Source organism: Anomaloglossus baeobatrachus, chromosome 9 (assembly GCF_048569485.1).
Source record: "Anomaloglossus baeobatrachus isolate aAnoBae1 chromosome 9, aAnoBae1.hap1, whole genome shotgun sequence".
Classification (NCBI taxonomy): Eukaryota; Metazoa; Chordata; class Amphibia; order Anura; family Aromobatidae; genus Anomaloglossus; species Anomaloglossus baeobatrachus.
This window is the reverse complement of record NC_134361.1, coordinates 216,945,338-216,972,783: the sequence shown is the minus strand read 5'-3', so window position 1 is coordinate 216,972,783 and position 27,446 is coordinate 216,945,338. Positions and strand designations below refer to the sequence as shown.

Sequence of the window (27,446 nt, the reverse complement as noted above, 5' to 3'; positions counted from 1 at the left end):
TGGATGCGCGGGATCTGTATGTGACAGGACTGGAGATCTCTGAGCCCCGGGATCTAGTGGATCTACAGCGCAGCGGACAGGTGGGTGGCTCCGGAGACGCGTGTTCCCGGCCATAGACTGGGCGGGAGATGGGAACTGCGGGGAGAGTTTGTGCTCCGGGTCCTGTGCGGCTCCCGGCTGTAGCCACCGGAGTAACGGGAGAAACTGCGGAGCTCCACTGTGCACAGGCAGCGGGGAATCCCCGGAGCGGGGGCCGGGAGGGGCAATATAGAATATACTGGGGTGCAATATATAATATACTTGGGGGGGCGGGGAGTAATATACTGGAAAGTAATAATCTGTGGGGTAATATATAATATACTGGTGGGGGAGAGGAATAATATACTGGGGTGCAATATATAATATACTTGGGGGGGCGGGGAGTAATATACTGGAAAGTAATAATCTGTGGAGTAATATATAATATACTGGTGGGGGAGAGGAATAATATACTGGGGTGCAATATATAATATACTTGGGGGGGCGGGGAGTAATATACTGGAAAGTAATAATCTGTGGGGTAATATATAATATACTGGTGGGGGAGAGGAATAATATACTGGTGGGGGAGAGGAATAATATACTGGGGGTGCAATATATAAAATACTGGGGGGAGAGTAGTAATATACTTTGCGGGGGGGGTGTAATAAAATACTGGGGGGGTAGTAATATACTGGGGGGCAATAATATACTGGGGAGGGGGAGTGTAATATACTTTGCGGGGGGGGTGTAGTAATATACTGGAAAGTAATAATCTGTGGGGTAATATATAATATACTGGTGGGGGGAGAGTAATAATATACTGGGGGTGCAATATATAAAATACTGGGGGGAGAGTAATATATTGGGGGGCGAGTAGTAATATACTTTGCGGGGGGGGTGTAATAAAATACTGGGGGGGTAGTAATATACTGGGGGGCAATAATATACTGGGGAGGGGGAGTGTAATATACTTTGCGGGGGGGGGTGTAGTAATATACTGGAAAGTAATAATCTGTGGGGTAATATATAATATACTGGTGGGGGAGAGTAATAATATACTGGGGGTGCAATATATAAAATACTGGGGGGAGAGTAGTAATATACTTTGCGGGGGGGGGGTGTAATAAAATACTAGGGGGGTAGTAATATACTGGGGGGGTAGTAATATACGGGGGGGTAGTAATATACTGGGGAGGGAGAGTGTAATATACTTGGGGTAGTAATATACTGGGGGGGTAGTAATATATACTGGGGGGCAATAATATACTGGGGAGGGGGAGTGTAATATACTTGGGGTAGTAATATACTGGGGGGCATTAATATACTGGGGAGGGGGAGTGTAATATACTGGGGGGGGTAGTAATATACTGGGGGGGTAGTAATATACTGGGGGGCAATAATATACTGGGGAGGGGGAGTGTAATATACTGGGGGGGGTAGGAATATACTGGGGAGGGGGAGTGTAATATACTTGGGGTAGTAGGAATATACTGGGGGGGTAGGAATATACTGGGGGGCAATAATATACTGGGGAGGGGGAGTGTAATATACTGGGGGGCAATAATATACCGGGGAGGGGGAGTGTAATATACTGGGGGGGTAGTGATATACTGGGGGCAATAATATACTGGGGAGGGGGAGTGTAATATACTGGGAGGTAGTAATATACTGGGGGAGCAATATGTAACAATACACAAAACAGTGGGGAAAATCCCCAGAGTGATCTGTGAGGGGGCCAGGAGGGGCACTGGGGGGTGATAATATACTGGGGGGTGATAATATACTGGGGGGTGATAATATACTGGGGGGTGATAATATACTGGGGGGTGATAATATACTGGGGGGTGATAATATACTGGGGGGTGATAATATACTGGGGGGTGATAATATACTGGGGGGTGATAATATACTGGGGGGTGATAATATACTGGGGGGTGATAATATACTGGGGGGTGATAATATAGTGGGGGGTAATAATATAGTGGGGGGTAATAATATACTGGGGGGTGATAATATAGTGGGGGGTAATATACTGGGGGGTGATACATATTACTCCCCAGTGCATTATTAAGAGAGGACAGCAGGGGAATCCCCTGAATGATCTGCGAGGAGCGGGGTAATGTATTATATACTGGCAGGTGGTAATCTGAGGGGTGATAATATACTAGGCTGTAATAATAATGTACTGAGCTGTAATATATAATATACTGGGTGGTGATATGTAATAATACACTGGGGTAATATATACTGTGGGGTGATACATAATGTATTGGGCTGTGATATTTAATATACTCTGTGATGATGTGTAATGCTCTCCTGGGCTGTAATACAATGTTGGGCACATAATATCCTGTAATATAATCTCCTGGACTGTAATATGCGGCTGCTCTTGTGTTCGGGGCAGTGTAATCTCCATATTGTGTGTAATCAGTGTTTTCTCTGCAGGTCGCTCCTTCCTGTGTTGGAATAGTCAGATATTAATCACTGCTGTAGTGTATATACCGTGCTGTGTGATATAGGGCGATACAGAATACCGTATTATAATGCTGCATGTTGTAGGATCCGACCCCTGCATATTGGGGTTAGCGCATAGGTGTGATCTGCGGCAATAATACCGCTATATCACCGTGTAATAATACGCTATAATTGGAGTGGACCGTACTCCGCTGTAGTGTAATAAGTGCACACTGTACTCCAGGCCGCAGCGGAGGTGTGCTGTGATATAATATACTTTAATGTATAACACTGCCCATATATTATATTCCAGGCCGCAGCGGAGGTGTGCTGTGATATAATGTACTGTAATGTGTAACTCTGCGCATATATTATATTACAGGCCGCAGCGGAGGTGTGCTGTGATATAATATACTGTAATGTGTAACTCTGCGCATATATTATATTACAGGCCGCAGCGGAGGTGTGCTGTGATATAATATACTGTAATGTATAACACTGCCCATATATTATATTCCAGGCCGCAGCGGAGGTGTGCTATGATATAATATACTGTAATGTATAACGCCGCACAGATCAAGCAGATTTCACTTTACTGAATGTTTACCTGCAGTCCCACGTAAAACCTCGGCTCTGCCGCCTGTTACATAACATTTAATTTTGTGGTTTCCCAGTAGTTATGGAAAGCAGAGAACTACTACTCCCAGCATGCTGACAGCAACATATGGCAGGGAAAGCCTTAATGTCAGATGATGTTGGGCCTGGTGATAATAATAATAATAATAATAATTTTATTCATTTATATAGCGCTATTAATTCCACAGCGCTTTACATACATTAGCAACACTGTCCCCATTGGGGCTCACAATCTAGAGTCCCTATCTGTATGTCTTTGGAATGTGGGAGGAAACCGGAGCACCCGGAGGAAACCCACGCAAACACGGGGAGAACATACAAACTCCTTGCAGATGGTGTCCTTGGTGGGATTTGAACCCAGGACCCCAGCGCTGCAAGACTGCAGTGCTAACCACTGAGCCACCGTGCCGCCCATGATCAGTAAAGGAAACTCTGCCACAGAGCTGACGCTCCAGTCCCCGCCGCCCACCTCCGCAGCTGCCACGGTCTCAGCCTTCAGATGCTTTTCAGAGCTCTGGAGATAATGGGGGGATTGTGCCGAATCCCAAAGTGTTTAACCCCTGGAGCCCCGCAGCTCTCGCAATCTCCGCTCATCCAGCCAGCTGTGAACAAGACTGTTTCCGTTCACTGACAGCAAGCAGAGAGCTGTAAAGTCGCGCTGGTGTAACGCAGGGTTGGAGACCCTCCTTAACATAGACTGGGCCAGATGACAGGTAGGGCAGCCTTTAGTGTAGCGAGAGTCGCCGTGGTCCGGCAGGTGTGGGCGCCGCAGAGCTTGCAATCTATTCACGTCGCCCATCATTCCCACTGATCTCGGCAAAGCTTATTTAACCCCTTCTCTTCCAGCCCTACAGGTCATCTTTGATGGGTGGACAGATCTGAAGGGGTTAAAGCGTGAATGATGTCGGGGCGTTCCGGTCTTGTGCGCTCCACCTCCCCAGAATAGGTTGGTGGGTAACACATTTGCCCCTGGTTAATTGGCACCTCGCCCGCCCTTGTAAATCTCCCTTAATCTTACCGTTTTAGGGGTTTCTCCGGTTTCCCCTGGGGAGGAGGCGCTGGGATTTACAGGGTAATTAGCACCGGATTTGATAACATAATGGAATTGTAAGGAGTGAGCCGCCCCGGCTGTGCCAGGTATGCCCACACTCTGGAAACATGCGCTGTGGGCACTTAAAGGGCTACTCCTCTCTAAATCATCAAACTTTGATTATTAGGGGAATTCCCCTTTAAATGTTCCCACCTAGACCCCTGCACCTAAATCATAAGTGTGATGTGTCCCAGACAGGTGGCGACGCCCTGTGGCCGTGCTGTGAACTGCAGGCGTCTTATAACTAAATTTACTCACTTTTTGGCAGGTCAGTCCTCAAACCTCGATGCACCCCCCCCCCCCCCACCCCGGGTCCTGAGTACCCCACTGCCTGACTGCAACCAGTATGGCTGCTTGTCCCATACCCAGCTTTTCCAGGCATTTGCCATTCAGGAGTGTGGAAAAGCTTGGTCTCCTGTACTGATAACCCTCGTGCTGACACTCACAAATCGAGAGATATTAGTTGCAACTTTGTAGATGGTGCTAAAACCGTGCCGCAAGCCGCCATTTTATTCTATTCCATGCACTGTCCCTTTAATTGGACGACCCACTTCTTTGCGGTGTAATACAGTACAGACAGCTGCCTGCAAATTGGATGGATGTGCGGCTCCTCCTGGCAGGCTCCGTAGTATAACACCGCCTAATTCAGAGCAGCCCCCGGGCGGTAATAACGCAGGGCTGGATTAGGTTACACCGGGATATGCAGGGGGATAGAGGAGTTGTTGGTGTGTCGTAGGCACTATAGGGTTAACGTGCATTATAACTGGCTGCGTTATAGCCTCGTAGCTCCCACAGAGGTGACACCGGTGTATCCAGAATATGAACGAGGCCCTAATGAGTGGTAATGGAAGCCGGGGTGTGGGCTCCTGGTAGGAAGAGTTGCGGGCTGCCGGCAGTGAAGGGGTGTGGGCTGTTGGCACTGAAGGGGTGTGAGCTCCTGGTATTGGCAGTTGCGGGCTGCTGGCACTCACTGGGTGCATGCTTCTGGTAGTAGGAGGTACGGGATCTTGGCGCTGAAGGGGTGTGGGCTGTTGGTGCTGAAGGGGTGCAGGCTCCTGGCAGTAGTAGTTGCGGGCTGCTGATGGTCAAGGGGTGCGAACTCCTAGTGATAGGAGTTGCGGCCTGCTGGCGCTGAAGGGGTATGGGCTGCCGGCGTTGAAGGGGTGCAGGCTCCTGGCAGTAGTAGTTGAGGGCTGCCGGCGCTCAAGGGGTGCGGGCTCCTGGTAATAGTTGTGGGCTCATGGCGCGGAAGGGGTGCGGGGCTTGCCAGTGGCAGTGTAGGGGTGCGGGGCTTGCCAGTGGCAGTGTAGGGGTGCGGGGCTTGCCAGTGGCAGTGTAGGGGTGCGGGGCTTGCCAGTGGCAGTGTAGGGGTGCGGGGCTTGCCAGTGGCAGTGTAGGGGTGCGGGGCTTGCCAGTGGCAGTGTAGGGGTGCGGGGCTTGCCAGCGGCAGTGTAGGGGTGCGGGGCATCGGCAATAGGAGTTGCGGGCTGGCGGCGGCAGTGAAGGGGTGCGGGCTGCCGGCAGTAGGAGTTGCGGGCTGGCGGCGGCAGTGAAGTGGGTGCGGGGCTGGCGGCGGCAGTGAAGTGGGTGCGGGGCTGGCGGCGGCAGTGAAGTGGGTGCGGGGCTGGCGGCGGCAGTGAAGTGGGTGCGGGGCTGGCGGCGGCAGTGAAGTGGGTGCGGGGCTGGCGGCGGCAGTGAAGGGGTGCGGGCTGGCGGCGGCAGTGAAGGGGTGCGGGCTGGCGGCGGCAGGGAAGGGGTGCGGGGCTGGCGGCGGCAGGGAAGGGGTGCGTGGCTGGCGGCGGCAGGGAAGGGGTGCGTGGCTGGCGGCGGCAGGGAAGGGGTGCGTGGCTGGCGGCGGCAGGGAAGGGGTGCGTGGCTGGCGGCGGCAGGGAAGGGGTGCGGGGCTGGCGGCGGCAGGGTAGGGGTGCGGGGCTGGCGGCGGCAGTGTAGGGGTTCGGGGCTTGCTGGCAGCAGTTTAGGGGTGCGGGCTGCCGGCGGCAGTGAAGGGGTGCGGGCTGCCGGCGGCAGTGAAGGGGTGCGGGCTGCCGGCAGTAGGAGTTGCGGGGTGATTAGCCGCGCTCTCGGGGGACGGCTGTGTAATAAGCTATTTTCTGGTGCTTGAGCAAAGTGCTTCTTTCAATCACTTGGGTCTCTGCAGCTGCGGCGCACAGTCACACACGTCCTCACCCTCCGTCTCCTCTCTTTGCCTTTACAGGACCAGGGATGGTGAATAACCGGACGTCCGAAGCCACCACGACGGCGGTCAGCAGCAACGGCTCCCCCTCCAAAGCCTGCGCCGGCTGCGGGGGCAAAATCGCGGACCGCTTCCTCCTGTACTCCATGGACCGGTACTGGCACACCCGCTGCCTGAAGTGCTCCTGCTGCCAGGCTCAGCTGGGGGAGATCGGCACCTCCTGTTACACAAAGAGCGGCATGATCCTGTGCCGGAACGACTACATCCGGTGAGTGCCAGATCCTCCGTACTCGCACTGCTGGGACTGATAGTTCCACAGCCGCCATAAAGTGCTCGATTTGCGTTAGCGCAGCCGCGTTACTGAGTACGTCAGCAGCCAATATGGCCGACCTTACATCTCGCACAAGGGGACAGTCTGAATCTGTATACCGATCTCCTACGCCAGTCAGGGGGCTTGGAAAGCTGGGTTTTATCAGATATGGACGCCATTACTGGCACATTTTTAAGTCTCACTTTTCCTACTACTTAGCAATTGGGAAAGTGTATAACTAGGATAACAAACCATTCAGGAATCTGGAAAAGCTGGGTGAGTTCTGTCCGTTACTGGGAAACCTGAGTGACCATGACCGAATAGAAGTGAGAGCGAATGTTCCCGGGGGGATTAAAAATCTGCTGGAGGATTGTGGGAGCCGCACGGGGTCTCGACGCCCTATTGCAAATGAGAATGTTAAAGTTTGTACACCCCACCCCCTCCCCCAACCTTTCTTATTTTATTCGTCCCCCATTGATCTGCTTCAGGGTTAAAAGCGGAGACCTTTTGGTCTCTGGAAAAGCTGGGTGAAGACCAATATGGCAACTACAGGGGTAGTCACCCAGCTTTCCGAAGAATGTGACCAAATGTAATATTACGGGGGCTTTTAGGAGGGGCGTCCCTTTAGACCCCAGCAGGGGGCGCTGCATTTCATATACACTGCTCATGTTGTGCAACCGTTGCAAATCACAGACCCAGGTCTAAGCCCCCAATTCAGCCGCCCCCACTTTAATAAGCCCCTCGGTCGCATCAACACAAAGGGTCCTTGGATATTAATTCTCGTCCAGACCCCGTGACCCCCGAATCGCTCCCCCTTCCCTCCCCGGCTCCCACTTGGCAGGTGAAGTTCCCTGTTGGCAATATTGAAACATATGGCATCAATTAAGCCCCTGTTATTTTCTATTAAGTTCAATTCCGTTCCTCACCGGGAGGGCCGAGAAAGCTCCAAAATTATCAGCGCCGCCCCTCCCCCCAAAGCTGAACGTATTAACAGTTTCTGTGCCAATGATCCCCCCCCTTCCATTATTTCTAACATGGGGCCTAAATCGGGCGAGGAATACAGGGGTTAAACTGTAATATGGCGGCTTCCCAGTGATCGGGGGGGATATATGGATCTATGTAGCTCTCCTGGACCCCTGAGGTGTCATGGTGGGCACCCAATATGGCGGAGGGGTGCTGACTGCACCCACTTCCATGCCATGCCTATGTTTCTACATGGGCTGAAGTGCCGGAAATTCAACAATGCGCCGGTATATCCTTCAAGGATTCTTCACATCCTTTGTAAATAAAGTTTGACAAAAATCCTGAGAGGATCTTAGCCGGTGACTACCAGGCCTCCATCCTCTCGGTGACCGGTTGCTAGGGAAAAGATAATGAAGTGTTCATTTCAATCAACTTTATCGAAACAGGATAATGGATCACAGTGAGAGGCTGAGGCCCTGATGTGGATGAGGCTGGTTCTCCCCGGCTCATCCTCGCCTCCTCCTCCTCCTCCTCCTCCTCCTCCCTCGGCCGCTTAAATTACTGTTTAAATTAAGATCGAAAATTCATTACGCCCGGCCTTTTATTAGATTGGACGGCACTTTGGCGGCTGCACTAGGACTGTGTCAAAGAGCCAGAGAACAGGATATTAAAGGCAAACTCACATCAATTACACGGCCGAGGCAGACGAGATCTTCAAGGAGACGGAGGGAAAACATTTAATAAAGGGAGAAACTCATTTAATAGAAGAACCCCCCCCCCTCCTCCTTATAGAAACGTGGATGATTCTGTGGACACTTCATTCCCCTCTGTTTGCTGCCGTCTATTCCATATGGGGGAGGGGCGTATAGGGGTGAATATATATATATATATATATATATATATATATATATATATATATATATATATATATATATATATATATATATATATATATATATATATATATATATATATATATATATATATATATATATGTGTGTGTATATATGTATGTATATGTGTGCGTGCATATGTGGATATATAGATAGATATATATCTCTATCTCTCTATCTATATATACACATATGCACGCACACATTTTTTATATATATAATATATATGTGTATATATGTACGTATGTATATATGTGTATATATACAGTTAGGTCCAGAAATCTTTGGCCAGTGACACAATTTTCGCGAGTTGGGCTCTGCATGCCACCACATTGGATTTGAAATGAAACCTCTACAACAGAATTCAAGTGCAGATTGTAACGTTTAATTTGAAGGTTTGAACAAAAATATCTGATAGAAATTGTAGGAATTGTCACATTTCTTTACAAACACTCCACATTTTAGGAGGTCAAAAGTAATTGGACAAATAAATCAAACCCAAACAAAATATTTTTATTTTCAATATTTTGTTGCGAATCCTTTGGAGGCAATCACTGCCTTAAGTCTGGAACCCATGGACATCACCAAACGCTGGGTTTCCTCCTTCTTAATGCTTTGCCAGGCCTTTACAGCCGCAGCCTTCAGGTCTTGCTTGTTTGTGGGTCTTTCCGTCTTAAGTCTGGATTTGAGCAAGTGAAATGCATGCTCAATTGGGTTAAGATCTGGTGATTGACTTGGCCATTGCAGAATGTTCCACTTTGTTGCACTCATGAACTCCTGGGTAGCTTTGGCTGTATGCTTGGGGTCATTGTCCATCTGTACTATGAAGCGCCGTCCGATCAACTTTGCGGCATTTGGCTGAATCTGGGCTGAAAGTATATCCCGGTACACTTCAGAATTCATCCGGCTACTCTTGTCTGCTGTTATGTCATCAATAAACACAAGTGACCCAGTGCCATTGAAAGCCATGCCTGCCCATGCCATCACGTTGCCTCCACCATGTTTTACAGAGGATGTGGTGTGCCTTGGATCATATGCCGTTCCCTTTCTTCTCCAAACTTTTTTCTTCCCATCATTCTGGTACAGGTTGATCTTGGTCTCATCTGTCCATAGAATACTTTTCCAGAACTGAGCTGACTTCATGAGGTGTTTTTCAGCAAATTTAACTCTGGCCTGTCTATTTTTGGAATTGATGAATGGTTTGCATCTAGATGTGAACCCTTTGTATTTACTTTCATGGAGTCTTCTCTTTACTGGTGACTTAGAGACAGATACACCTACTTCACTGAGAGTGTTCTGGACTTCAGTTGATGTTGTGAACGGGTTCTTCTTCACCAAAGAAAGTATGCGGCGATCATCCACCACTGTTGTCATCCGTGGACGCCCAGGCCTTTTTGCGTTCCCAAGCTCACCAGTCAATTCCTTTTTTCTCAGAATGTACCCGACTGTTGATTTTGCTACTCCAAGCATGTCTGCTATCTCTCTGATGGATTTTTTCTTTTTTTTCAGCCTCAGGATGTTCTGCTTCACCTCAATTGAGAGTTCCTTAGACCGCATGTTGTCTGGTCACAGCAACAGCTTCCAAATGCAAAACCACACACCTGTAATCAACCGCAGACCTTTTAACTACTTCATTGATTACAGGTTAACGAGGTAGATGCCTTCAGAGTTAATTGCAGCCCTTAGAGTCCCTTGTCCAATTACTTTTGGTCGCTTGAAAAAGAGGAGGCTATGCATTACAGAGCTATGATTCCTAAACCCTTTCTCCGATTTGGATGTGAAAACTCATATTGCAGCTGGGAGTGTGCACTTTCAGCCCATATTATATATATAATTGTATTTCTGAACATGTTTTTGTAAACAGCTAAAATAACAAAACTTGTGTCACTGTCCAAATATTTCTGGCCCTGACTGTATATGTGTGTGTGTGTGTGTATATATATATATATATATATATATATATATATATATATATATATATATATATATATATATATATATATATATATATATATATATATATATATATATATATATATATATATATATATATATATATATATATATATATATATATATATATATATATATATATATATATATATATATATATGACACTTACGGGGCGAGGATCTGCTGCTGACGCTGTTATGGGGGTAATGTCACCAAATTCTCTACTAAGGTACCCCATCCTGGTAATGATCCTGCTGCCTTGTATATTATCCCCATCCTTGTATACGTGCCCCCCATTGCATAAAGACATAAATGTTTTTCTCTCTCGTCTCATTGTTTTTTTGGGTGCAGTTTTTGGTCTCAGCTGCTTGAATTTCCTTCCCGAGCAAAGTCTGAGATTTCATTTTTGCTGTCCGCACGTTGCAGGCTTTTTTTTTTTTTTGCTGCATTTTTGTGGTGACCACTGCAGCATGTCAATTCTTTTTGCGTTTTGTCCCTGCGTTTTGGAGGGCTGGTATTTGGCCAGATACTGCTCCTCATAGAACGTCTATGGGAACCAAAATCGGGCGCAAAGGGGTAGGAGCAAGCGCGTCATACTCACCGATCACCAGTCGGCTGTCACACTGCTGCCGCGGCAGCTCTTTCATCTTCCAGAGTCGGCCGCTCATTAGGCTCATAACATATTCACTGCTTCCCTGTTCAGCGGTGGCTGTGATTGGTTGCAGGCAGACCCGCCCCCACGCTGAGTGACAGCTCTCAGTACAGCCAATCACAGACGCCGGTGGCCGGGTCTATATTGTACAGTAAATTAAATAAATAAGTTTTAAAAAATGACGTGCGGTCCCCCCGTATCATCAACGCGGGGGGGGGCAGTGCATAAGACACTCACCGGTCACTGTACCCTGCAGCATCGCGATATCCTCCTGTCTTCCGGACTGCTGATGTGTGGAGAGCGGTGCGCAAAGCTCCACACAGGTCAGCAGCACTGCTGTTGGCACAGACAGGAAGACTAGCAATGCTGCGTTGAGTGAGGAAAGGTGAATATAGCCACAAATGATCACTCCAGGGGTGAACACGCGGGCAGCCTGTTTATGTGCGCACCCCCCGCCCATCTCACCCACCTGTCAGTGCCGGCTTCAGCGCTGAGAGATGATGGGCGTCAGGATGCAGTGCATGTGAAAAGAGACAATGAGCGGGCCCACGTGGTCACGGCAGGCGCTGCTAGAGCCTGCTCACGCCGCTGATGACCCGCTCTGCCACCACCGCACCCCCCCACAGCCATCAGACTATAAGACGCACCCCCGACTTTCCCCCAAAGTTTTGGGTAAAAAAAAGTGCGTCTTAGAATATTCTATATATTATATTTTATATATTTTATATATAATTTTATTTTATAATTATATAATATATATGTATGTATGTATGATATATATATTGTCACAAACCACCGGGGGGGTCACTCAGAAATCCCCCGCGCTGGCTACCAGTACGTCACAATCGGGGGGTAACAAGTGGGGGTCACCCCTCCTTTATACCTCCCGACCGACAGACAGAGCACGTGATGCGCTCTCTAGCGCCCCTCTTATAGTCAGGCCAATTATGGAATTGCCCGACGATAAGCAAGGAGGCCGCTATACTACTTATGCCGATTATTGAAGGGTCCCCAGTGAGAGTAGGGTATATATTCCCCCGACCTCCGTGGGCGGAATATATAATATCTTCCCGAATCTCACTGGCCTCCCCACAATAATCCTTGGCACAACTCGCTGCCACCAACCGCTTCACGGTAACTATTAGCCGAACACACAGACGTGGGATTCAAGATCGAGATAACAGAACAGCCCAAGATTAATTATATAATTTAATCAGCCTAAAGCACACTAGAAACTACAATATATACAATAGGGAATCTACAGAATATACAGTTATGTCAGTGTACAGTTACAATCAAAGCATGGGTTACAAACAGGCATACACAGTTCCAGCAGTTACCTTGTTGCGTCTGGCCACAGGGGGGCGCTGTACCCAGGTTTTCTAGGATCCTTCCCACAGATGTTTCCTACACGTGCCCCCAGCGAAAAGAACACTGGAAAATGGCCGAAGTAGGGTTATCAACTTGGACAAATCCAGGTCCCCTCCTACCTTCGTGACCTCAGAGGGAGCACTGCTCCACCCCTGGCTTGAGTTATGGACAATCCACAACATGGAATATGGGCCATAACTTTGCCTGGGAGCGTCGTAGGCGGACGCCAATGCTCTCATTGTGACAGTTATGAATTTAGCTACAGAACGAGGGGACTCATGACCTGTCTGCCAGTTCCCCATTGGCTGATATCACGCCTGGGGCATTTCCCAATGTCCTGCTCCCATAAAAAGGGTGTGCCGGCATCGTCCGCATGCGGAGACACCATTTTTATGGTTGCCATATTTATCGGAAATATGGCTTGCGAGATATGAACCATTTTTTACTGGAGTCGTTCTGTCTGGCTATTTCCATAGCCTTGCTAACTAGCTAGCAGCCCCCACTACAGGGTCACGGCAGGGAGTCATCCTGTGTCCATTGTCCCTAAGCCACCTAATTTCCATATCACAGGACATGGCCATGGAGGTGTAAGTGGAACACTGAGAACAAGAAGGGAGGGGGGCACTGCCAGGGAGTGATGAGGGATTATGACTGGAGTCATAATTCATCTTCATATCCCGGGATTTGCCTCACACCTCCCCCCTTTTGAGGGCGCTAGGGGGCAGCACACTCCGGTGTTCCCCCGTGCGCCCGTCCGCGACCTCTCCTTGTCGGGACAGCCCGTCTGCGTTACCGTGGTCACGGCCCCTTTTGTGGCGAATGGTGAAGTTGTATTGCTGGAGCGCAAGGCTCCATCGCAACAATCGCCCATTCGTCCCAGAGACGGTGTGCAACCAGCTGAGGGGATTGTGGTCCGTCTCCACGATGAAGTGGCGCCCGTATAGATAGGGTTGCAGACGCTGCAGGGCCCACACTATGGCCAGGCACTCCTTCTCCATCGTGGAATAGGCAACTTCCCTTGGTAACAGCTTCCTGCTCAGGTACAAGACCGGGTGCTCTTGGCTCGCAGAGTCCACCTGGCTGAGCACCGCACCGAGGCCGAAGTCACTGGCGTCGGTCTGTACTACAAACGGCCGCGTGAAGTCGGCTGCCTGTAGCACGGGCGGGCTGGACAGGGCGTCCTTTAGGGCCCGGAAGGCTGTCTCGCAGTCCATTGTCCAATCGACTGCAGAGGGCAGCTTCTTCTTGGTGAGGTCCGTCAAGGGCTTTGCCAGGCTACTATAGCATGGAACAAACCTCCTATAGTACCCAGCGGTCCCCAAGAAGGACATCACCTGCTTCTTGGTCCTGGGGGTGGGCCAGGATGCGATGGCTTCCACTTTCTCAGGCTCGGGCTTCAGTGTTCTCCCACCTACCCGGTGACCGAGGTACTGGACCTCGCTCATGGCCAGCTGACACTTTCCCGGCTTGATGGTCAAACCTGCCCGGTGGATCCGCCTGAGCACCTGTGCTAGATGCTCTAGGTGGTCCTCCCAGGTGGGACTGAAGACGGCAATGTCATCCAGGTACGCGGCCGCGTACCCTTCAAGTCCCTTGAGCAGGGTGTTGACCATCCGCTGGAAAGTGGCAGGGGCATTCCTCATCCCGAATGGCATCACCGTGGACTCGTACAGTCCAAATGGGGTAATAAAGGCAGAGCGTTCCCTGGCCTTGCGAGTCAGGGGGATCTGCCAATATCCCCGGCTCAGATCCATGATGGTCAGGTACTGAGCCCCGGCCAACTGATCGAGCAGGTCATCGATGCGTGGCATTGGGTACGCATCGGCGACCGTGACCGCATTGAGCCCCCTGTAGTCCACGCAGAACCGAGTGGTTCGGTCCTTCTTAGGGACGAGGACTACAGGCGAGGCCCAAGCGCTGTTGGATGCCTGGATCATCCCCAGCTTCAGCATCTCGTCAATCTCCTGGCGCATGTGTTGCTGCACCTCCAGGGAGACCCGATATGCTGAACGCCGGATCGGGGGATGATCCCCCGTGTCCACGTGATGGACAGCCAAGTCAGTCCTTCCGGGCTGGTTGGTAAACAACCCCCGGAAGGGGTGTAGGGTGGCCCACAGCTGGGACCGTTGGTCCTCCAAGAGCTGGTGGCCAACCTCCACATCCTCAATGGATCCGCCTGCCCTAACCTGGGCTAGCATATCCAAGAGGGTTTCCGCTTCTCCCTCCTCGGGCAGGTTGCACACGGGGAGCGCACATGCCTCCCGCTCATGATGTGCCTTCATCATGTTCACATGGAAGGGCTTCCGCCTTCCACGGGCAGGGTCCAGGGTGACCAGGTACGTTACAGGGTTGAGCTGCTGGTACACGAGGTATGGGCCTTCCCAGGCTGCCTGAAGCTTGTCCTGTGGTACGGGGACCAGTACCCACACCTTTTGACCCACTTGGTAGGTCCTCTCACAAGCGTTCTGGTCGTACCAACGCTTCTGATCGGCCTGGGCTTGAGCCATATTGTCGTGTACCAGTTGCGTCAAGGCCTGCATTTTGTCCCGGAAGCGCATGACATACTCGATAACCGACACTCCAGGGGTGGCCAAATCCCCTTCCCAAGCCTCTTTCACCAGAGCCAGGGGGCCCCGCACACGTCGCCCGTACAGGAGCTCAAACGGTGAGAATCCTGTTGAGGCCTGTGGAACCTCCCGGTAAGCAAATAACAGGTGTGGGAGATACCGCTCCCAGTCACGCCCATGGGAGTCGACCAACATCTTAAGCATCTGCTTTAAGGTGCCATTGAACCGCTCGCACAGGCCATTAGTCTGTGGATGGTACGGGCTGGCCACCAGATGTCGCACCTGGACTTGCTTACAGAGGGCCTCCATCAGCTGGGACATGAATTGGGTCCCCCGGTCAGTGAGCATTTCCTGGGGAAAACCCACTCGGGAGAAAATCTCCAGCAATGCGGTGGCCACCTTGTCAGCCCGAATGGACGACAAGGCCACTGCTTCTGGGTACCGGGTGGCATAGTCCACTACCGTCAGTATGAAGCGTTTCCCGGAGCTGCTGGGGATGGCCAGCGGGCCGACCAGATCCACAGCCACCCTCCTGAAAGGCTCATCGATGATTGGCAGAGATACCAGTGGGGCTTTGGGGCGTGGCCCCGCCTTCCCCACTCTCTGACAGGTTTCACACGAACGGCAGTAGGCAGCCACATCGGCCCCCATTTTTGGCCAGTAGAAATGCTGGTTTAGCCTGGCCTTGGTCTTAGCGATCCCTAGGTGTCCGGCCATCGGAATCTCATGTGCGATCCGCAACAACTCCGTCCGGAACGGATAGGGTACCACCAACTGTCGGTCCCTGGGCCACGCCTCCGGTGAACCCTGCTGGACCGTGGCCCGGTACAGCCGTCCTTGGTCCCAGACCACTCGCTCCGGGTCCGAGTCCGAGGGAGGCTGTGCCGCCTGCTCCTTAAGAGCTTTCAGGCTGTCGTCAGCTTCTAACGCTGCCTGAAACCCCTGACTAGATGTGGCCAGAATCGACGAGACTGTCACATCTTCAGTCAGTACCCCGGGACCTGTGTCCTGGCCTCCACCTGACTCGGCTGCCACTTGGTCAGAAGGGGAAGAGCTATCGGACCTCCGGGAGGCCCCTTGGCTTCCAGCACTCCCACTGCGGGTGACAGCGGCCACAGCCGCTGCGACCGTGGGTCGTGCCTGCTCCTCCTCCGTTCCTGACCAAGTCGCCGGTTCAGGCAGACCTACCTGGCTTCCTGATACCACGGTTGTGGGGGAACCATGCACCGAGATCTTACCTGGGAGCACTTCCGCTCCTGGACCGGCCCCAATCTCACCTGCCTGTTCCCCTCCTGCAGCAACAGAACCCCGCTGTGAAATCTCTGGGGACCCCACATATATAGATATAGATATATAAAAATATAGATATATAAAAATATAATATATATGAGAGATATATATATATAGATATATATTTGAGATATATATAGATATATATGAGAGATATATAGATATCTCTCTCATATAGATATAGATATATAGATAGATATATATAGATATAGACAGAGATATATATATATATATATATATATATATATATGTGTATATATTATATTTACACTCGTACATTACTCACAAAAGGTTGGGGATATTTGACTTTGGGGTGCAATTTCCGGATGATCCTGCAATCCCCTCTGACCATTACAGGTCACCTTCTCTCTGCTTTTGGATGCTCAGGTCCATCTATTCAATGTTTCAGGACTTTTTGCACAATTTGCTGTTCTCTAACAAGGAACTTAATGGCAAAATTCACATCAGGTTTTTGAGCCATAAATTTTGGGTTTCGATTTGAATTGGCATTAAACAGTCCTCCTTATTAAGACGGGTCACGTTTTTGAGATTGCGACACAGATGACACCTAATAATTGATCAGCAGGACCGCGCCATTGTGAGGCTTCAAGCAGGAGGTTCTCAGACAGAAGTGGCCACTGTGCTTTGTGTCAGAGTGTCACCATCAGGTTGTACAGAGATGCAGAGAGACTGGAAGAGTCACAGAAAGGCAGCGAAGTTGACGTCCTCTGGCGACATCCTACACTGATGGCGGCTTCATTGTGAACAATGCCATACAGGATGATGAATACCACACAACTCCAGGCACATATAAGGGAGGTAAGAAGTCCCCAAGTGTGTCGTTAGTCCATTCAAAACTATAAACATCAGCGTGTGCTAGATAATCCACAAAGTGCCTGACTACCCCACCAGGCACAGGCATAATCTATGCTGGACGAGGGACCAGTGGCCTCAGAGCTGGTCACTGATAAGTGGCTTCGCGCTGAGCAGAAATGATGGCCACCAACAATGTCGGAGATGTCACGTTGATCGCTGTGAATCAGTCAAGCCTTTGGTGGTGGGGTTATAGTGTGAGCCGGTGTGTCTGGTCAGTACAGAACAGCCCTACACTGTGTGACTGGTGCAGTGACACCCCCTACTACTGGAATAACCTAATTAATGCAGTCATTGTGCCTCTGCATGAACACCGACCTAACATCATCTTCATGGAGGACAATACTCAAGATCATCGAGGTCACATCATAGGAATCGGCTGCTGGAGACAGGGGGACCTCTAATGGAGCGGCTGCACTTTCTCCAGACCTGAATCCCATAGAAAACCTATGGAATCAGCTGAGTTGCCGTGTAGAGGCCGGAACTCTGTACCCCAGAACCTCAATGACCTGAGGCCGCCCTTCAAGAAGAGTGGGACGCCGGCCTCCACAGACAATAACTCCACTGGTGACCAGCAGGAGGCGTCGTCGTCAGCATTGCTGCTTCTACCTAAATGCCGAACGTATTGATAAAATATCACTGTAGATTTCCAATTTTGCCCGAAAGCCAAATATCCCAAAATTTTTTTGGGTAATGTGTGGCACTCTGAAGGGTGCTAACAATGTGTTTGTGTGTGTCAGACATATACACAGTCATGGACGAAAGTATTGGCACCCTTCAAATTGTGAAATATTTCTCCTAGAATATTACTACAATTACACGTTTTGTTATACATGTGTTTATTTCCTTTCCGTGTATTTGAGCGATTAAAAAAAGGAGAAAACAATGGCAAATTGGACATAATTTGACAGAAAACCTCCAAACTGGGCCTGACAAAATTGTCACCTTTCCAAAATTGTGGGTAAACAACTTTGTTTCCAGCGTGTGATACTTTTAGGACTCACCAGAGGCAAGTAACAGGTGTGGGCAATATGAACATCACACCTGAAACCAGATAAAAAGGGGAGAAGTTGTCTTTACATTGTCTGTGTGCCACCCTAAGCATGGAGAACAGAAAGAGGAGAAGAGAACTGTCTGAGGACTGGAGAACCAAAATTGTTAAAATGTATTAATCTCAAGGTTACAAGTCTATCTTCAGAGATCTTGATGTTCCTTTGTCCACGATGTACAACATAATCAAGACGTTTACAACCCATGGCACTGTAGCTAATCTACCTGCATGTGGGTGGCAGAGAAAAATTGATGAAAGGTTGTAACGCAGGATAGTCCAGATGGTGGATAAGCCCCAATCGGGGTCCAAAGAAATTCAAGCCGTCCTGCAGCTCAGGGGGCATCAGTGTCAGTGTGAACGATTTGTCCGCATCTGTATGTAATTAAATGCTATGGAGGAGACCCAGGAGGACCCCACTGCTGATACATAGACAGAAAAACACTACAGAGGAGACCCAGGAGGACCCCATTGCAAACACACAGAAAAAAGCCAAAATGTACATGAGTAACCAAAATCCTTCTGGGAAAGCGTCTTGTAAACAGATGAGTCCAAGGTAAGATCTTTTGGTAAAGCACATCATTCTACCGTTTAGCGAAAACTGAATGAGGCCTACAAAGAAAAAAACACAGCACCTACAGTCACACATGGTGGAGGCCAGAGATGTTTTGGATTGTTTTTCCGCCTCTGGCACTGGGGGCCTTGACTGTGTGCATGAAATCTGAAGATACCAAAGGATTTTGGGTGGCAATGTAGAGTCAGAAAGTTGGCTGTGCGTCGTAGGTCAGGGGTCTTCCAGCAGGAGAAAGACCCCAAACACTTCAAGAAGCCCCAGAAATGGATGGAAACAAAGTGCTGGAGAGTCCTGAAGTGGCAGCATTGACTCCTGTGGAGTGATCTGAAAAGAGGAGGAAGAAGCTGTGGACGGGTATAGGAAGCGGGAGAAACTCTTCATTTTCTGGGACAATTTGTAGGTGCCAACACTTTTTGGTCCTGACCTATATTTAGAAGGCACGGATGTAATTACCGGGCGTTTGATGGCGTCCGTCCCGTATACGAGGCGTCCCTCTGCGGGTAATGTATAATTATGTTGTACGCAGCATCTGATGTTGCCTCTTCCTCATAGAGCGGACATTTATGGGCCTCCTGGGACACTCTTCATAGTCTGAAGGTCTTGGCAATTAATTTGTGTTTCTGCTGCGGGGCAGGGGGAGTGTGAGATTAGGCCACAATCAGGCAGGATTAATCGATAGCTCTCATCTAATCTGCGCGCCACATCACCTCCGCACCGGCCGTCAATCAGGGAGGGGAAGGCCGCTCATCCGAATTACACCGCGTGGGAACTGCAAGTCTCAGCGGCAGCCTCCGCACGGCCAGAGCGTGGCATTGCGGCTTTTCAGATGTCTCTTGTGCCTGGCCGTAACTTGGAACAGATGTGACAGGTGTTCTGAGACTTGTAGTGCCTCGTCACACACTTTGCCTATGGCCATAGCGAGTGGTGAGCGCGTCCTCAGCTCACGGGATAGGCGGATTAAAATGAGGCCCGCGTGGACGCAGAACGCTGTTTGCGCAATAAAATGTGTCCCGATGAAGCGGCGCGGCCGGACGGAAAAACCAAACCGGAGCTTTGCATAAATGGAGTTTAGGGAAATAAGAGACTGAAACCTCCCGGGACCCAGGGCACGATGTGCGATGTCTGCAGCGTCCGCATGGATGTGAAGGGTTAATATTAGTGTCCCCTCGGGTATATTTGGGCATGTAAGGAATCGCACCGAGAAGTCCATATTGGTATAATGAAAGGTAGTAAGGCATGTGGGGGGCCCTGAGGTCGGAGTAGTATGGGGTCTTGTCTGCTAGTGGTGGTCCCCTCGGGGCCCTTGTCTTGTTGCAGTCTCCCTAGGAGTCTTGTCTGCTTGTTGCGGTCCCCCCCCCCCACGGGGGGCCCTTGTCTGCTTGTTGCGGTCCCCGCCCCCGGGGGGCCCTTGTCTGCTCGGTGCGGTCCCCCCCCGGGGGGGCCCTTGTCTGCTTGGTGCGGTCCCCCCCCCCCCGGGGGGGCCCTTGTCTGCTTGGTGCGGTCCCCCCACCCCCGGGGGGGCCCTTGTCTGCTTGGTGCGGTCCCCCCCCCCCGGGGGGGCCCTTGTCTGCTTGGTGCGGTCCCCCCACCCCCGGGGGGGCCCTTGTCTGCTTGGTGCGGTCCCCCCACCCCCGGGGGGGCCCTTGTCTGCTTGGTGCGGTCCCCCCACCCCCGGGGGGGCCCTTGTCTGCTTGGTGCGGTCCCCCCACCCCCGGGGGGGCCCTTGTCTGCTTGGTGCGGTCCCCCCACCCCCGGGGGGGCCCTTGTCTGCTTGGTGCGGTCCCCCCACCCCCGGGGGGGCCCTTGTCTGCTTGGTGCGGTCCCCCCCCCCGGGGGGCCCTTGTCTGCTTGGTGCGGTCCCCCCCCCCCCGGGGGGGCCCCTGTCTGCTTGGTGCGGTCCCCCCCCCCCGGGGGGCCCTTGTCTGCTTGTTGCGGTCCCCCCCCCCCCGGGGGGCCCTTGTCTGCTTGTTGCGGTCCCCCCCCCCCCGGGGGGCCCTTGTCTGCTTGTTGCGGTCCCCCCCCCCCGGGGGGCCCTTGTCTGCTTGTTGCGGTCCCGTCCCCCCCCCCCTTCCCGGGGCCCTCGTCTGCTCGTGCCCACCAGGTCTTCACTGCTTGTCGTTGTACCCCCCCCCATGTATCTGGTGCACATCTGTGTTTCCACGAAAGTAAGACCTTCCCTGGATATAAGCCCTCGCAGGATTTTTCAGCCTTTTTGGATTATGCTTATAAAATAAGCCCTAGTTGTGTACCATACTATAATGGTGTCCTGAAATAGAGGTTGTGCAACTTTTACTGGTGTACATTGCCCCGTTGTGTTTCTGTAAGACCGGAAGTTTATGCTCACATGCCGGCTGTCAATGAAAAATGAATATTCACCCCTTTCCCCGCCCACCCCTCTGTGCCGGAGTCAGTGATTGGAAGTTGTGTTAATTGTAAATGAATATTCATCCCGTTCCCCCGCACGTAATCACGCCCACCCCTCTGTGTTGGCATCAATGATTCAGACGAGGGTCGCATCACAATCCTCAGACTGGGTGGCGGCTCTCCTGACATGAGCGTGCCCGTGGCATAGGAATACACACATGCTCAGGTCAGGAGAGCCGCCGACCAGTTCGAGAATTGTGATGCCATCCTCAGGCAGTAATACGGTCCTCTGAATCATTGATGCGAACACGGGTGGGTGGGATTATGGGCTGGGGAAAGGGGGTGAATACTCATGAACCCAATCCCTGATGGCAGCATATAGGGATGGGTGGGGGAAGGGTGAATATTCATTTTTTTCATTGACCGGCGACCCAATCACTGACGCCGGCACAGAGGGGTGGGTGGGATTATGGGCGAGGGAAGGTGGTGAATATTCATTTTCCATTAATGAGCGACCCAATCACTGATTCTGGCACAGGGGTATGCAGGAGAGGAGGGTGAATATTAATTTCCATTAATGAGCGACCTAATCACGGACGCCGGCACAGAGGGGTGGGTGGGGGAAGGGGGTGAGTATTCATTTTCCATTAATGAGCGACCTAATCACTGACGCCGGCACAGAGGGGTGGGTGGGGGAAGGGGGTGAGTATTCATTTTCCATTAACAAACAACCCCATCACTAATGCCAGCACAGAGAGGTGTGGGATTATGGGTGGGGTAATGGAGTGAATATTCATTTTCCTTGATAGGTGACGCAATCCCTGACGCCAATACAAAATTCGATCCCCTCCAAATAAGTCCTAGCGCCTTTTTTGGACTCATTAATTATATAGGACCCTGTCTTATTTTTGGGGAACCACTCTGTCTTGGTGTCTGGGGTACATCTAGGTATCTAGCGTCTCTGTTGGACGCCTCTGTATCATTTGAGGACACTCCAGACACACTACGTTGGTATATACTATATACTAGTGATGTGGCAATGGACTCCATCCCTCACGTTGTACACGATCGGAGTCCAGCAATGGCCGCCGCCCTCCTAACATTAGTGTCTGGTTTGAAATGACCCTTTAAATCACATTCGGTGATTGCTTCTGCCTCCGTGCAATAAATTACCATGGCTGCCGGGCGGTGATGGATGCGGTGATCAATGCGGTTTGATTGTCACGTCCAGTTAACGTCCTCGTTCACGCAGTCCTCTTATATCGTCACTATATGTGTGTCTCTATGGCAGGTTATTTGGGAGCAGCGGGGCGTGCAGCGCGTGCGGACAGTCCATCCCGGCCAGCGAAATGGTGATGCGGGCACAGGGCAGCGTCTATCATCTGAAGGTAAGACTCTCGGGAAAGTCTTTAAAATGTAACATTTTTTTTTTTATTTTTTTTTTCGGTGCATCTGAAGACGAATTAAGTTGTACTTCCCCTTTAAGAAATGCATTGACTTCTATAGGAAGCTGCTGCAAATAATTTTCATATTTTTTTCTTTAGTGCTTCACATGTGCCACGTGTAGGAACAGACTGGTACCAGGAGACAGGTTCCACTACGTCAACGGCACCATCTTCTGTGAACACGACCGGCCCTCGGGGCTCCTTAACGGACACTTAAATCCCCTGCAGAATAACCCCCTTCAGAGTGGCCCCATGCTACCTGACCAGAAAGTAAGTGTAAGCTCTTGGGACGAGGCTCATTTATTTATATATATATATATATATATATATATATATATTTATACACAGGGCGTTTTTTCCTGACCAAAACCTGATCTGGTGGTTTTCTGCGTTTTTGGGATGGTTTTTGGCCAGTCTTTTGGTGCAGTTTTCTGTGAGGGCCAGGCCAAGTCCAGACCCGCAGGGGCTCAAGTACCCGAGTGCCGGGCCAGGATTGACCTGGATCCGGCACTCTGTTAATAAAAGAAGAAATAAAACAGGCTCGCTATCCTTTAACAGTCTCTGGCGTCGCTGTGCCTGCTTCCATGGCCGCTCATTAGCCTCATGCATATTCACGGCCTTTCCCGCCCACCGGCATCTGTGATTGGTTGCAGTCAGATATGCCCCCACGCTGAGTGACAGCGTCTCCCTGCAACCAATCATAGACCCGGTCTGCAGGTCTATCTTAAATATCCCTACAAAGATATGTTTCTACATATGTTTGTAGGGATATATATGGTTATTCTATAGCCCTATCCATTTATTAATATGGGGAATGCGGTGGTGCATTGATGCCATTGGGCACTGTGATCCATATCCCCCTGTATGACAAAACTTTGGTAGTAATGGATCTATCGTACAGTAAAATAAATAAAATTGGCGTGGGTTCCCCCCCCAATATTAGGATACCCTGCACAGATAAAGCCAACGACTACAGCCCCCAGCCCTGCGCTTATCTTACCTTGTGTATCAACAAACGGGACCCCATGTTGTTTTTCTTTTACAAAAAAGTGTGTGGTCTACCACAATTTTGCTACCCAGCCAATATAAAGCAGACAGCTGGGGGCTGGTATTCCCAGGCTGGGGAGGTCCATCTTTACTGGGCGTCCCCCAGCCTAAAAATAGCAGCCTGCAACCACCCAGAATTGTCACATCTGGCTCCATTCACATAGGCGGACAAAATCTTGCGCCTGAGCAGAGACATTGCCTCCCTGAGCAGGCACAATTCGCTCTACCCTATTGTGGACAGAGCCAAAAACATTGGTGCGCCTACGCGAGTCGACAAGTTCTCTGCGCAGGCACGAGATTTTGTCCGGTGATTTAGATGACGTCCACGGAGCTGGGCAAAATCTTGCTTCCGGTAATGGGAAGCAGAAAAGCCATGGCCAGCGCATGCGCATTTATATTTTGGCTTTGCGCACAATAGGGCAGAGCGAATGGCGCCTGCGTGAGCCGTCAATGACTCCGCGCAGACTCGAGATTTTGCCCATGACCTCTTCCCATCCTATGTTGCTTCATTGTCTGCCGTCTTGTGAGTGATGCATTTTGTGTGTTTTATCTGGTGCGTTGCGCGTTTCAGGTTTTGCGCTGAGCTTTCTCCTCTCCTCTCGTTGCAGGTTTGTTAGTGAGCGGGAGCTGCGTATCCTCTGTGCCTTCTGTTAATATTTCCTCGGAGACACATTGTTGACATATAGAAATTATCTATAAATATATATATATATATTATATACTCCTTCAAGTTTTTGCTTGTCTTCGTCTGGTGTTCGCACACATCCGGCTTCGTTCGTGGCGGCCGCGCCGGCTCCAAACCTGGAGGAGGATTAAGAAACTTGTAAATGACTTGTAAAAAGAGAATTATTTTGCAAAGCAACAGCCAGAAGACAATTTTTTTTTTTTTTTTTCTTTTTGGACTTGGGTGAATGTTAATTATGTATATAGGACTTGTAAATCCTCATGACATCACTGATGACATCACACACACGGACTCACCAATCAGAAAGCAAGTAAGAAGTCCTCACGTAAGAAGCCAAACCGTGGTCTTCACGTCACTGGATGGGGTCCTGGGAGCAGAGGAGGATGGGTTGGGTGTACGGCGATGGCACCACCCAACGGTTGCAATGAAAGGAAACAGTCAGCATGGAGCATTTTAATGGTTGATTGTATCTGAGCATGCTCAGTAAGATTCCAGTTGTTTATGGCGGACATCATCTTGCATGTACATGATCGGACTGTCCTAAGTCCCCCAGGACTTCTAGGTGATGCCCCCTATTAGTTCTCCTCCATAGGGTTCCTAAACCCTGACCAGTTCCCGAATACGGAAGCTAAGATGTCAGCTAATTGTATGGAAAACACCCCCACACATCTCAGCCAGAATGGTTCATCCCGACTTGGGTCACGCCCCCGCTTAGCTGATTTCCCCAAAAAAATCGTGATCACCCTCCACTTTTTAAGTGGTTGCGTACGGTTTGACATGTAGTCACACGTATGGCGGATGGTATAAAGTATAAATCGCACTCCAGTCTTACCGCCTTCACTCTGGTTGCACCCACTTGCCTTTGCTTCCTTACCCTGTACAGCACTGCGCACACTGTCAGCACTCTATAAATATTTTTGTATTTTCCAAATTGTTTTATTTATGGTGTTTTATGAAACTTTTTTTTTTTGTTGTCGAAAACGGCACCGTGGGAGGTGCGTCCAAAAGCGGATAGATAGGATTAAAAGAGAACTCAAAAAGCTGTCGCATGCCTCTGTCTCTTTATCCGGGGGGGAGGGGGGGTACAGCGGCTCCGAGAGGTTATTACTTGAGTCTTGTAACAGAACTGACACTTATTTGGGGAGGGGGTCGCTTAACTGGGGAAGGACAAACCTAAGTGGCAAGCTGGTCAAATGAAAAAAGGAAAAGACAAAACAAAACCCCCCCTCTGATCTCTGCCAGATTGGTTCAGCCCATTTTGAGTCACTCCCCCGCTTAACCGATTCTCAGTTTTTATATATATAAATGATTGGAGTACGGTTTGACGGTTCGTCGGATGGATTGTGGCCCCTCTATATAGTATCATTACAGCTATATTATGGCCTCCAACCCCCCCCCGGACTGTCTTTTTTTTTTTTTTTTTAACTGCAGACCCCTGTGATGCCATTAGTTCAGGTCATTAGGCGTGTAGCCAGGATCCGATGTACAAATCTAAAATTCCCCTTATTCTGAGGAATAATTAAGGGGCTTTCACTGACTGCACATTTCAAGGGGACCTCTGGTGGATAATTGTTTGGTTTTTTTGGTTTTTTTTTAATAAAGTTTATTGATGCACCCGGTGACAATCGACACAGGAACATTAAAGGAGCTGCATCAATAAACTTTATAAAAAGGACAAACTATCCACTGGAGGACCCCTTAACTATTCCTCAGAAAAAGGGGAATTTTAGGTTTTTACTTCTGATCCTGGCTACAAGCCTAATGACCTGCACTAACGGCATCACCGGAGTCTACAGCCGAAATCAGACTGGACTTGCACCCGGTGACAATCGACACAGGAACATTAAAGGAGCTGCAAGTCCAGTCTGATTTCGGCTGTAGACTCCGGTGATGCCGTTAGTGCAGGTCATTAGGTTTGTAGCCAGGATCAGAAGTAAAAACCTAAAATTCCCCTTTTTCTGAGGAATAGTTAAGGGGTCCTCCAGTGGATAGTTTGTCCTTTTTATAAATAAAGTTTATTGATGCAGCTCCTTTTAATGTTCCTGTGTCTTTGTTGCCGGGTGAAAGTCCGGCCTGATTACGGCTGTAAACCCCCTGTGATACTGTTAGTTCAGGTCATTAACTCAAGGCCAGGATCAGAAGTACAAACCTAAAATTACCCTTATTCTGAGTGCACTGTGACTGCACATTTAAAGGGGTCCTCCGGTGGATATTTTGTCCTTTTTATACATAGTTTATCGATGCAGCTCCTTTAATGTTCCTGTGTTGATTTGTTGCTGAGTGAAAGTCCGGCCTGATTACGGCTGTAGACAGCTTTTGATTCTGTTAGTTCAGGTCATTATGCTTGTTGTAGCCAGGGTCAGAAGTACAAACCTAAAATTACCCTTATTCTAAGGCGTAATTAAGGGGCTTTCACTGTCTGCACATTTAAAGGTCCTCTGGTGGCTATTTTGTCCTTTTATAGTTTGAGGCAGCTCCTTTAATGTTCCTATCTGAAAAAGTCTACATAGATCCAACCCGGACCGGAACATTGCCTGTTTTTGTTTCTGATTAGAAATTTAAATAACCGTTACTCTATTGGAATGTTAATTTTACAAACCGAATATTTAAAAAATGTTTCAATTTTCCCGACCTTCCGCCCAGAATTCCCTCCGGATGGAGCCGGTGCTGATGTTGCAGCATTTTTTGTTGCACCGTTGTCCCTCCCGCCGACCCCACCCCGAGGTGTAATGTAAATGCAAAATAACAAGACTGAAAAGTTTAATGGTTGAAGGGGGAATGCTTTGTGCATAAGTGACGGAAGGGGATTACAAAGGCCATTGGTGCACAATGAGGGGGGGTTTTTTTGTTTATAGATTGTATTACCCCAGCGTGCCTGTAGGGGAGCTGTAGAGACAGCGCACAGTTACTGCTCCTGACCAGATGTGATCAGCGGATCAATGTATCCAATGTGCGGGGGGTTAGGATGACCGCAGTGGAGGGCAATTCTGCTCGCCCCATCCTCTATACCCTGCAG

The 27,446-nt window shown here is 49.9% G+C and overlaps 1 protein-coding gene across 5 annotated transcripts; it reads left to right on the top strand.

Moving 5' to 3' along the window:
• On the top strand, window positions 1–25,472 carry LOC142251569 (LIM domain transcription factor LMO4-A). Of its 5 annotated transcripts, none has more exons than XM_075324490.1 (5): window positions 1–80; window positions 6,417–6,663; window positions 22,545–22,641; window positions 22,798–22,968; window positions 24,354–25,472. In XM_075324490.1, the coding sequence occupies exons 2-5, from the start codon at window positions 6,425–6,427 to the stop codon at window positions 24,360–24,362; spliced, it is 516 nt and encodes a 171-aa protein (XP_075180605.1). In that variant the 5' UTR covers window positions 1–80; window positions 6,417–6,424; the 3' UTR covers window positions 24,363–25,472. The 5 variants fall into 5 exon arrangements, with proteins under 5 accessions (XP_075180605.1, XP_075180603.1, XP_075180602.1 ...); XM_075324488.1 differs by lacking the exon at window positions 1–80 and adding an exon at window positions 4,934–5,042; XM_075324487.1 differs by lacking the exon at window positions 1–80 and adding an exon at window positions 5,031–5,070.
• Window positions 25,473–27,446: the final 1,974 nt, after the last annotated feature.

Bases quoted from the DNA above. Each gene is read 5' to 3' on its own strand.
- LOC142251569 (XM_075324487.1), top strand. From the start codon at position 5,046: ATGGAAGCCGGGGTGTGGGCTCCTG. The intron at 5,071-6,416 runs GTAGGAAGAGTT...TTGCCTTTACAG, and splicing joins AGCCGGGGTGTGGGCTCCTG to GACCAGGGATGGTGAATAAC. The intron at 22,642-22,797 runs GTAAGACTCTCG...TTTTTTCTTTAG, and splicing joins GCAGCGTCTATCATCTGAAG to TGCTTCACATGTGCCACGTG.